Source organism: Dipodomys merriami, unplaced genomic scaffold (genome assembly GCF_024711535.1).
Source record: "Dipodomys merriami isolate MVZ:Mamm:240054 unplaced genomic scaffold, mDipMer1.0.p SCAF_56, whole genome shotgun sequence".
NCBI classification, from domain to species: Eukaryota; Metazoa; Chordata; class Mammalia; order Rodentia; family Heteromyidae; genus Dipodomys; species Dipodomys merriami.
Window position 1 is genome coordinate 8056770 of NW_027206135.1, and position 12249 is coordinate 8069018.

Here is a 12249-nt window from a genome sequence, read left to right on the forward strand (position 1 = left end):
AAAAAGTGAGACCCTCCCACCTGAAAACTAAGTAAAGCAAAATGGACTGGGGGCATGGGACAAGTGGTAGAGCACCTACCTAGCAATTACAGGACTCTGAGTTTGAAACCTAGGAACACACACTTACACAAAGAAATTATGACACTGAAAAGTCATAACCTGGAGTAGGAGGTACCTTTGCCTCCTCACAGACTGCCTACTTTCCTCTGGTGCCAGTCTGCCTCAGTTCATGGAATACCTTTGCCTTCCAGTTCATGGATTTTCTCCATATCTCTTTATCTCCCATGTAGATGACAGTATATATTTCCTAGGACATGATGCCCATGTTTTACATTATTTCATCAACCACAGATCAATCTCAACATATTATCTACATTTTGCATAAGCTTCTGGTTTTTTTTTTATCCCTAAGAACAATCTACGTATCCTGGCTTTGTATCACAGTCACTACAAAGAGCCAAGGAAATAATGTCTTTCCCCAGGAAATCCCAAAGTGAGAGACTCCAACTTAAACAGGTTTAAGATTTTTAAATAAAACTGAAACAGTAAAGGCAGGAGTGACATTGCGCAGGGTGCATTATGCTCATAAATTGGACTGAATTAAAACCCCTTTGTATAACTACTTAAAGATAATTTTAAGTCCAAAATAATAATAACTATTGCAGAGTATTTGTGTTTATACAATGCGAATACACAGTCCCATAAGCGATTTCTAAGAAAGTTAAAGACAGATTAGATAATTTAAGTGGAGACATATGCGCATAATTCCACAGAAATATTAACTATTGCTTAATATGCAAAGTACTTACCTCAGACTTAAGTGCTAAGCACTATTTTCATTGGCTTAGGGAGAAGTTAGAAGATGTACTTCCTAGATCTGGCCACACAGTGTCAGTAACTACACATAATTATTCTAAGTAACAGCCTGACGTTCTATCTAGGAGTGTTGGCAAACAGGCTTAAGATTCTCAGGAATTTCTTTAATAAGATTTCCTCCTCCTCCTCCCCCCTCTCTCACCTTCCTTATCCCCTCACTCCCTTCTTCCTCTCCCTCCTTCCGTTTCTCCTCCTCCTCTTCCCCTCCTCCTCCCCGCTTCTGAATAATACCAAGTTTCCCTTAGTGAAATTTTCTTCCATTTTGCTATTCAATGATTCTGGAATTTAATCATGCTGATTAACTAAAAGTGATTCAGCATTAGGACCAGATTGGACACTCATCAAGCTGTGTATGCTGTACAAGAAATGAAAATCCCAACCAAGGTTATCTTGAAGCCTTCTTGGTATTTAGCAAGTTTATTTGTGCCATGGTCCTCCTAGCTATTTCCTAAGAAATCAGTTTTTGTTTTGTTTAAGTTTCATCTTGGATTTTTGATGCAAATTCCTTTTCTCATGTGTGTTTGCATGCTGCTCTCATGAATTTTGGGAGAAATCTGAAGGAATCTTTAATTACAACAGAGTCAATGGTCAGTACATGAGAGAGGCTGCTGTAGGAAGACATAAAAATATTAAGGCCCAGAAGCAAGCCAAGAAGGAAGCTAAGAGAATCTGATCGAAGTCTGTGAATGTCCTGTAAAGTTAAAATAATTGATATGATAAATCAAAAAACAAAAGAAATTATGCATCTGATTATTAAGGGATTTATGGTAGGATGACACTCTCTTCCAAACATTCCCTTGGCACCATTCTTTAGAGACAAGAACTAGTTGATGGGATGGTATGGAATGACATGGTAAAATCTCTTTGTCTCCTTTAGCTTATTTTGTTTCAATATAGAAAGGACATTTTAATCTCTGTACTGCTCTGAAAGTAACCTTATAGAACTAACTTACCATGGAAGGTTAGTTTCATTTTATTCTGTTTTATTATTGTTTTGTTCTGGTATGGGGAACTCGAGCTCAGGACTTGGTGCAGTCACTTAGCTTTTTTGCCAAGGCTAGTGCTCTACCACTTGAACCACAGGTCTATTTTCAGCTTTTTGTTGGTTAATTTGAAGGAAGTGTTTCATGGATTTTTCTGCCTAGACTTTTCTGCAGCTTTGGGCTGCAATCCTCAGTTCACTATAGGTGTGAGCCACCATTATCTAGCTTGACTGACTCTTAATAACTATCAAGAACTCTTTTAGGTTCTGGTCATGAAGCAGGAAGTTAAATTTAAATTTTGGTTATGCTATTCATTTTCAAGAACATGTCATTTAACTTCTATCTATTTGTAAATTTCCCAGTTTTTTGTTTGCTTGTTTGTTTGTTATTGACTTCTAGTTTCAGGTTGTTATGATTGAGACATTCAATACATTTTAAGATTTGTTTTGTGATCTAAAATGTGCTCCTTTCTGGAAAGTGTTGTGTGTACTTGAGAAGACTGTGCATTATCTTGTTGGATGAATGTTCTATATATGTCTGTTAAGTTCATTTATTCCAAAGGGTAGATCAATCCTAATGTTCCCTTACCAATTTTCTATCTAGATGATTTGCCCATTGTTGAAACTATGGCACTGAAGTCTCCTATTATTATATTGCAGTCTATTTCTCCCTTCAGATGATAATATGTATTAATATACACACATACATATATATATATATTCTACTAGGGGATGAATATATAGTCTAGTTGTTATGTTGTTTGATTTATGGGTTTATAGTTACAGGAATTGCTTCTTTGCTCAGTGTTTTAAAGTCTGTTTTGCCTGATAGATATATAGATTTTGCTCTTTTCTAACATATTTGCATAAAATATCTTTTCTATCCCTTCACTTTTTGTATATTTCTACCCTGTAAGAAAGTAAGCATTTTGTAGTCAGCATGTAGTTGCTCATTCTTTATTTGTTTTGTAAATCACTTAACTATGTTTTATCTTTTGATCTGAGCTTGTATCTTACTACTGAATTTTCCAGGTCAGCGTCTGTAGGCTCTAGAGTTTCTGTTTTATTTAAAATATTATTTTTATGTTCTTGTCACACTTCTCACTTTGGTTGAGAATCACTTTCCAAATTTCTTTACATGGTTTATATTTTCATGTAGTTCTCCTGTCATCTTTAAGGCATTTATTCTGAATTCTTTTTTAAAAAAATTCAAATCATAGATGTCTGTTTCTTTAAGGTCTATTTTCATTTTAAAGACACCCACGAGCACAGATGAGAAACTTTGTGGTAAACCTCAATGAGGGAAATACAGGACATTTTCCTGAGTCTAAATTCAGTCCAAACCTGTCCATCAGGTTTCCATGTGAACATACACCTATTTTTTTAGTAGTGTTCTATTTATTTCCTTGATGCTTGTGGTCTTCATACCCTTGCATTGGTATCTGCTCAACTGAGAAAGCAATGACTTTTTCTGGCCTATCCAGGCCTTTGTAAGTGCTTTATGGCCAGGATAGGATAGTCACTATTTAGCCCAGGTGGACATTTTGTAGGAAACATCTGAAATCAACCTTAGGTAAATACTTTTCTGTCAGGTTCTAAAGTTGGGCTGGGCTATTGACTCTGCTCCAAGGTTGAATGTGGTTGCTCGCTCCATGGTCCAGTGAAATCCCTGGCTGGATACTGTAACCACGTGCTGATGTTGACTGGGCTCTTTGATCATCTTTCATTGGACAGAGCTGTGGGCTGCAGTCCCTGGATGGACACTACTTCTGTATGGAATCTGTATTGTGGGTGAGCTGCACACTGGGTTCTGAAGCTGGTCAAGGTCTTTGAGGTTGCTGCCAGGCAACTCACCCTGAGCAGGATGGGAGGCATACCCAACACATATGTACACCCTTGAGCTTGTTTCTTATCTAAGGCCCCAAGCAAAGCCTGTAGGATGGGTGCCAAAACTAGGTTACATCACTTCTCCACCCTTCAAAAATATTGGTGGAAGTGAGCTTGCTTTTCTACTTGCAAAAGCCTTAGGGAGAGGAGCTCTGAGGTTGGGTGGGGTCACCAGTCAGCCAAGCTCAGAGGATACCCTCTACTGATAGGCATACACATACACCTACTTACCAGACTGGGCAAGCCATAAACAGAGCACGAAGGCTGAGTGGCGATTTGGCCAGGGATCTGATGCCAGCAAGCCTGGAACCTGTTGATCATGCATTCTGACAACACAATGCTATTGGGAAGTCGTTTGGGTTGGGAGTCTCTATTGGCCAGAACGTAAAAAATCACCAAGATCTGTGCCCTAGTCACATTAAGGCTGGCCTTTTCCTTTTCGACTCTTTTCTTTTCTTTTCTTTTTTCTCTGGCTTGAACTCAGGGCCTGGCCACTGTACCTGAGCAATTTTGCTCAAGGATTATGCTCTACCACTTCGAGCCCCAGTTCCACTTCCAGTTTTTGAGGGAATAATTGGAGATAGGAGTCTCACAGGAACTTTTCTACCTGGGCTGGCTTCAAACCATGATCTCAGATCTCAGCCTCCTGAGTAGCTAGGATTATAGAAGTAAGCCACCTGTGCCCAGCCAAGACAGAACTTTTTCTTTGTTTCTCACTGATCCCCAGTGGTCTGGCCCTGCTAGTCTGTTTAATGTTCCTCATGGGGAAAAACATAAATAATCCTCCAAAATACCTCAGCATGTGAAGCTGAAATGTTCACCTTCAGCTCTCCCTGCTTAATGTGGGAACTGTGGGCCCAAGAGAATTGTCCCTGCGTGACACTGTGTCAGCTATGGGGAGAGGTGACAAACAAAAGCGAAACATTCCTATTACCTCCTAGCTAGTAGCTGTCTTCATTCTGTGGCCCTGAACGGTGTCTCTGATTCATGCTGAGTTATTTATCAATGGATTCTTGTCTGTGCCTAGCTGCTAGTTGGATTCCTGTGAGAGGGTCTGGGACTCCTGTTCTGCCCTTTGTCTGGTATCACGGTTTTGTTCTTTGAGATACAGTGTTTTAAGTTTTCGTTCACCCTTGTTCATATCTTCTGGGTTAATATGTCATTTTTCTTTCTAAACAAACAGTTGATAAAAGATACACCGAGAATGAAAAGAAAAATGAAATGAAGTTAGTAAGGAAGAAAAGTGACACTAAGACAAGTTCTGCTGAGCACGTAGCCAGTGGAGATGGGGCCACTGCTCAACCAGCTGCCCCAGCAGTCTCTCCTCCAGCTAAGGTAGGAGGAGCTGAGTGGAGTGGGCTTAGTCCTTGGCAGAGTATCTTCTGGTCTTGGTCCCTATCATTATGCCCATTAGGGCCTTCTGGTCTTTATCTCACAGTATGCGAGGAAGATTCTACACCATAACCTGACTAATTTAGACTAGTTTAGAAAGAAAAAAATGAACGCCAATTCATGGGCAAACTCCTATGGAATCTCTGCCATGGCCCCAACATAGTATCACATCATGACATCTGGGTTCTATTAGATTAGAAGAAAACTCTGACATGACCTGTTGTTTTCCAGAAATACAGTTTAGAGAACTGTCAGGATTACTACCCCTGAGGAAGTAAAAGAAGTAGGAGGACAGAAGGACTTTCAGTTCAATGCATTTGCAATGAAAGCATCTGCCCATACCATGGTCACCCAGGAGCTAAGAATGTCCCCTGGAGTTGTCATAATTTGGATGGGGGGGGGGCTCTCTATATATCTGCACTGACCAAGGTGAGGTGAAGGAGTTAGATACAGTTATTCTCTCAGCCTCAGTGAGAATGTTGCACAGGGCCTCAGTGAAGTTGACATTTTCCTGCTTCAGTGCTAATTTAGTCTTGTTCTACCCCTCCAGTGTCCTGAATCCACATTCTATTTCCCCTGGAGAGATCCAATTCAGAAACACAATTCAGCTTACAGACTTGTTTTTCCCTCATAGTTCCCATTTATTCTGCACAGTAAATTGCCTGTTAAGGAGTACTATTTGCTTAAAAAATAGACAAAAGGCATGTCTCATAGTTCTTAATTTAGGAGGGAAATAAAAAATGAGGATAAAATGATCTATAATTATATAATCTAAAGAAAATAATATTTGACATTGTTAAATGTCTTTCTAATATATTTGTGTGTCATATCTGATGGTTTATCTATAAACAGATTATATACTATGTTTAGGATCTGTCCTTTACTAGATCAGTTATAACAGAATCTAAAGCATGTTTAATATTTGCCTCATAATCTATTCTAATATTTCTTTAATCAAATCCCATTTTTCTATTTAAATCATTTCAATTATTTGGAAGGACAAGTATCAAAATATAATACAAATAACAAGATACAATTTCTCATATATACCTTAGTATATAGCTAATTATTTCTACAGGAAAATTCATAAAATTGCCATTTATTCTCCATTATAACCCCCCCCCACAACATTCATTTGTAGTATCCCTTTCCCAGATCCCTTCCTTCGCTCACATTTATCTTCATGTGCACTTTCTTATTAGGCATAGAGGGATATCTAGAGAGTTAATGAGCCCCATGCAGCCTATTGAGATCCCTCACCTGTATTCGAGACTAAAATGCATACACAGGATATTATTGGAGAGATTAATGTGCATTGTAATATAATTGATTTTTTTAAAAGAGCATTTAATCCCTGTGCTTTAATAATGTTTCAGGGATTTGATGCATATTAATACTATATGTTATCATTTGTAATATATTACCTCACCTAGAATGTATATTATATATTATTGCAATATAATATACCATGTCATATTGCACAGACTATTAAATTATTCTATCAGATGGCAAAGCAAGTGTTCAGATTCAAGGAGTCTGCCTCCAAAATGTGCTATCTTGCCTCATTTGAATTCTGGACTTGACGTAGTCCTTCTAAATCCCCTCCTAAAATCTAGATAATTCTAAGTCTCAAATGTCTTCCTAACCTCTCTTCATCTTTCCTTCTGATTCCATCTGTCTTTGCCTGGCTTCCTGAAGTGTGACATTGAGTGACGTGAGGCTGGAGTCACAGCTCACATCTTCCTTCTTGTCTCCAGCCTAAACAGAAGCAGGTGGTAGCCCAGCAGGAAGCTGTGAGGCAAGAAGGCTTGCAGGAAGGCCCGATGACAGTCATGGTGCTGAAAGCAATGAAGCCCTTCAAGTTTGAGACCCAGAGGGGGCAGCAAGAGATGTTTCATGCTACAGTGGCTACTGACAGAGATTTCTACTTTGTAAAAGTCTTCGATACACGACTTACAGATAAATTCTGCCGAAAGAAAATAATAATAATATCAAAATATTATTGGCACCATACTTTCCTAGAGGTGAATACTTCTTCAGTTGTGTTGGATGCTGAAGCTGACCAAAAGGTCAATGTTCCAAACAACATAATTAGAAAAGCTGGAGAAACTCCCAAGATAAGGGATCTTCAAACTCGGCCCCTTGGAACAATTGTGAATGGAGTATTTATGGTCCAGGAGGTAAAATCCTATCTATAATTATATATTGGTTAATCACAATAACATAATCTCTACTCTGAGCATTGCTTTCCTTCTGTCCTTCTTTCCTTCCTTCTTTCCTTCCGTCCTTCTTTCTTTTCCTGTGGTGCTTAGGTTTGAGCTCAAGGCCTCTTGCTTGCTAGGCAGGTGACTCTTGCTTGCTAGGCAGGTGCTCTACCACTTGAGCCAAGCTCCCAGCCCTTTTTTTCTTTGGTTATTTTTCAGATCCATTCTTGTGTTTTACTTAGGGTTGGCCATGAACTGTGATCCTCCTCCTATACCCTCTTGTGTAGTCAGTATTACAGATATGTACTGCCACTTTATTGAGATGGGGGCATCTTGCTAGCTTTTTGCCTAGACTAGTATTAAATGTGAATTCCCTAATCTCTACCTCTGAAGTAACGAGGATTACAGGCATGAGCCACTAGGAATGGCCCATATTGTAATTTCTTTTTATGCTGTAGATCCTGAAAAAGGATTGCCATAAATTTTATCTACAGTGTTGTTTTTGTGTTTATACATACAGTCTGTATTTTAAGTGATTATCAGTATAAATTCAAAAAAGAAAACCTTCATTGAGTAATAAACCAAGGTTTGGGTTTAATTGGCATGGAAGATTAATAAGCAAGGCTAGGTTAAAGAAGCGACTTCCAGAAGGAAACAGAAGAGTTAGTGTGAAGAAATTTACTAGAAATGAGGAAGCATTGAGACAATCTAGGTACTAGCCATGTGTCAGCACAGGCTAGGTCAAGACCTGAAAAGCCACAAAGAAAGACCCCATTAATTACGCTCAGGGCCTGATCTGGGTTAGTTTCAGAGGAGCTGATAGGCAAGAGATAGCCTATAAAATGGAAGTATAAAATGATAGGAAATCATCGTTCTTTCTCTGTTCTGAGCTTTCTGTTTAGCCAACCATCCACTAATATGGGTTCATTTAGTCCAAAAAGTCTTTTTAAATCTCAAATATTGCCAAACTCTTCCAAGTAACCAATGCACTTCCTGTTTCCTTTTGGCCCAGAATTAATCAAAGATGATTTTTTTCTTCAATTACTTACTCTTAATTAGGTTCTTTTCTTGGTCTTCCTGGGCTTATGTCTCTCCTGGACTTAATAGTTTAAATGTGTCACTTCTAACCTCCAGAATCTTTCTTTCTTCTGTCTTCTGGTCACTGGCTCTAGAGAATCTTCAACTTCTCCATCCCTCTAGGGGTTGGTCCCCAAAAGAAGGGAGATTGGGATGAGGAAGACAGACATAAGAAGTAGCAAATTCTCAGTAAGACACATCTACCTCTTTTATCTGAATTGCTATATATCTGGCAGACTGCTAGTTTTGAAGTTAGATTTTTTCCTTATATTTCTTTTTTAGAGGCTGCTTCTGACACATCTTAATATCTGTTTAATATGACTTTCCTTAATCAGCTTATCAGAGACTGAGTATTGTTTTTCTTCTACAGAAAACAGAAAAAGAAAATGGTACATTATTTGGCCTCAACGATGACACAGGCAGTATGAATGTATTGGTGCTTAAAAGTCAGAACAAAATAAAATGTGAGAAAGGAGATAAGCTCAGACTTACATTCTTTGAGCTGTCAAAATATAGAAGAAATCTACAGTTGATATCTGGAGCTCATAGCCAAATTACGGTAAGAACTACATGGAAGAAAGCCAATTCTTCAATGGGATGACTTTTGTATTTTCTCTCAAAAGAAATAGGTACTTTCTGATCAGGAAATATCAGGATCTTCCTGATATATTTATACCAAATGTAGTTGTGCTTATTATAATCTCACAGAACTAGGAGCCTCCCTTATAGAAAATATATAGCCTGGACACAATTAAGATGACATCCTCTATACAAGGAACACACACACACACACACACACACACACACACACACACACACACACACACCACACACACACACACACACACACACACACACACACACACACACTTGTTCTCACAGAGCCTCATGAAGAAATCTTACAAACACCATGGATATACTGCAGACAGCTTTCTGACAGTTGTACATTGAAATAGACAGACCATTGTCACTGTGAAGACACATTTCTGAGCCAATCCAACCAGCCCTTCATCTATCAGAGTCCCGGCTCCTATGCTGCCCTTGCACCCTCATGCCCACAGTACTGCTGGTACTTTGCTGCCAAATCATCTCAGCCCTATGATTCAGCTTTGTTCTGTTTCTCTGTCTCTGTCTCTGTCTCTGTCTCTTTCTGTCTCTGTCTGTCTATCTCTCTGTCTCTGTCTCTGTCTCTGTGTCTCTCTCTCTGGGTCTCTCTCTCTCTTCTCTCTTTGTAAGAATGGTGTGGAGACTTGAAGGATCTGCCTATGTGCCCTGGTTAAGTAGGCATGGGTATCTCAGAGCAGACATGATTTGAGGGAGTGATCCAAGAATGAATAGTGTATTAGAAAGAGGGGAAGGAGGTTATATAACAAAGGTTCACATACTCATTGTAAGCAGAAGAGATGGGAATTGATCAGCTGTGTCTGTTTGTGTTTTTCTCTATCCAGGTTATAAAGGCTAAAATAAACAAGGAAAATGAGATGAAGAAGACCAATTGAAGCCCACTCCTCCAGGCAGTATTTTGTTGACAAATCCCTGATGTAGTCTGTTCAAGCAGATGGTATTACCTGAGAGCAGAAAGTACACGCTCCTCTCCCACAAAGCCACAGGCAATCTATACATGAAATCACGATGTCTGTGTCCCAACAAAACTATAAACACCAAAATTTAAAATGCATTTGATTTTCATGTGTCACATAAGGTTATCCCTTTGACTTTCTCCAAATAATAAAAAAATAAACTCAAGTTTTTTTTGCCTATTCAAAAATGTGTTGTACGCTATACAAAAATAAGCAATGGGAAAAACTGGGCCCAGTGTCAGTTTGCCAATTCCTGGCCTCAAATAAAGTTATCAGCAATGAATTGTCTGATTATAGACTATTTAAAAATAAAATATATAGCCAGGTGCTGGTGGTTCATGCCTGTAATCCTAGCTACTCAGGAGGCTGAAATCTGAGGATCACAGTTCAAAGCCAGCCCGGGCAGGAAAGTCCGTGAGACTCAATAAACCACTAGAAAACCGGAAGTGGCGCTGTGGCTCAAGCGGTATTGGGTTCGCCTTGAGCTCAAGAGCACAGGGACAGTACCCAAGCCCAGAGTTCAAGCCCCACGATCTACAAAAAAAATTAAAATAAAATATATAGCAGCAGTAGGATGGATAGATAGATAGATAGATAGATAGATAGATAGATAGATAGATAGACAGACAGATAGATCTAGAGCAATGATTAAATATTTTAAAGATGATGTAAATAATAAGATGACTTTGTGATGTTGGAAAAAAAAGGTAGACCTATGGGAAAATGGATGGCAAGCAGCTCCACACATACAATTCTATTGTGTTTCTTTTTTTGTACAAATTTATGAAGACAAAACCATGAAGAATAATTTTCTGCAAATAGTATTGGAACAATTGATAGTGATTTGAAAACTATTACTGGGTTATATATAAGCCTATATCTGAAACATTTACATAGTGAGACCAAAGGAGGATATTCTTAGGAGATGATCACAAGGGCTCAATAGCTACGTGCATATGATGTTTATCTAAATGAGCTTCAAGGAATGAAAACATAGGGGTTTTTATTTTACTGTTTGAGGTTCTTTAAAATTTTTTTTTCTAAGTTGATGCTAGGTGAAATGAACCCTAAGATAAGGATTCAAATGTTTCTTCTTTCTTGTGATTGTTTCTAACATATTTAAAAGATGATTTCTTTGTTGCTTTGTATGTCCTTCCCCCATGGTATAACCCCTGCTTTCACTGTATTTGATGTTGGTATAATTTGTGGAGGGGAAGGGGAAAAACAAATTGTTTAAATAGGGATACAGGTGGACCCATTGCAACAGTGGATGTACAAGACATTACGTCAAAAATCAAACTCTTCAACTTAGGTGCGGGGGGAGGGGATGGTTGTTGGTTGTGGTGGTAGTGGAATGGTGTGTGGGGGAAAGAGATAGGAAGGGGAAACAAAGGAGGAGGCAACAATGCTTGATAAGAAATGTATTCATTATCTTGCCCACGTAATTGTAACCCTTCTGTACAGTATTTTCACAATAAATTTTTTTTTCTTTGGCTTATTTCCTTTTTGTCACTGTTTTTTATTTCAGTACCCTTTGTCTTGTATATGTTTATCTGATTTGAGGAGGAGATGGGGAAGCCTAGAAATGGTGGGACAAAGAGTGAACCATTTAACAGTGATACTCATGAGCCACACATTGGAAATAAACTATACAAATTTTGGGGGAGAGGAGTTGGGACTGTAAAACTGGGAGAAAGTGAGGGAGAGGGTGACACTGTTAAAAAAAAAAAGTACTCATTGCCTGACATATATAACTGTAAACTCTCTGTGAATCACCTTTACAATAAAAAAAAATAAAGAAAATTTAAAAATACTTTATAGCCTGGCTCTGGTGGCTCAGGCTGGTAATCTTAGCTACCCAGGAGGCTAAGATTTGAGCATCATGATTCAAAGCCAGCCTGGAGAGAAAAGTCCATGACACTCTTATCTCCAATTGTCCAGCATAAAACCAAAAGCTTTATGGCTAAAATGGTAGAGGATAAAAAGCTTTGAATGACAAAGCTAAATGAGATCATGACTCCCTGAGTTCAAGCTCTAGTACACACACATAAACACACAGACATACACACACACAGACACACACACATAAACACACAGACACACACACACACAGTAACTATAAAACTTTCAGAGGAAACAAACTCTGTGACCCTGATTAATTATTTTTTATATGTCATAATATTCAATGTGCATGTATGTGAAAATGGAATAGGTAAATGATAAAAGGATGACTTTAATCAAGATCCATTGT

The 12249-nt window shown here is 38.5% G+C and overlaps 1 protein-coding gene across 4 annotated transcripts in view; it reads left to right on the forward strand.

Annotated features, from left to right (window-relative positions):
* Aim2 (absent in melanoma 2) overlaps window positions 1-10186 on the forward strand; it is a 45932-nt gene extending 35746 nt beyond the window's left edge. For all 4 annotated transcript variants that reach the window (XM_069999969.1, XM_069999968.1, XM_069999971.1 and 1 more), the window contains exons 4-7: window positions 4929-5080; window positions 6895-7317; window positions 8789-8977; window positions 9867-10186. In XM_069999969.1, the coding sequence (XP_069856070.1) occupies window positions 4929-5080; window positions 6895-7317; window positions 8789-8977; window positions 9867-9917 (815 nt within the window). In that variant the 3' untranslated portion in view covers window positions 9918-10186. The remainder of the gene's footprint in view (window positions 1-4928; window positions 5081-6894; window positions 7318-8788; window positions 8978-9866) is intronic.
* Window positions 10187-12249: the final 2063 nt, after the last annotated feature.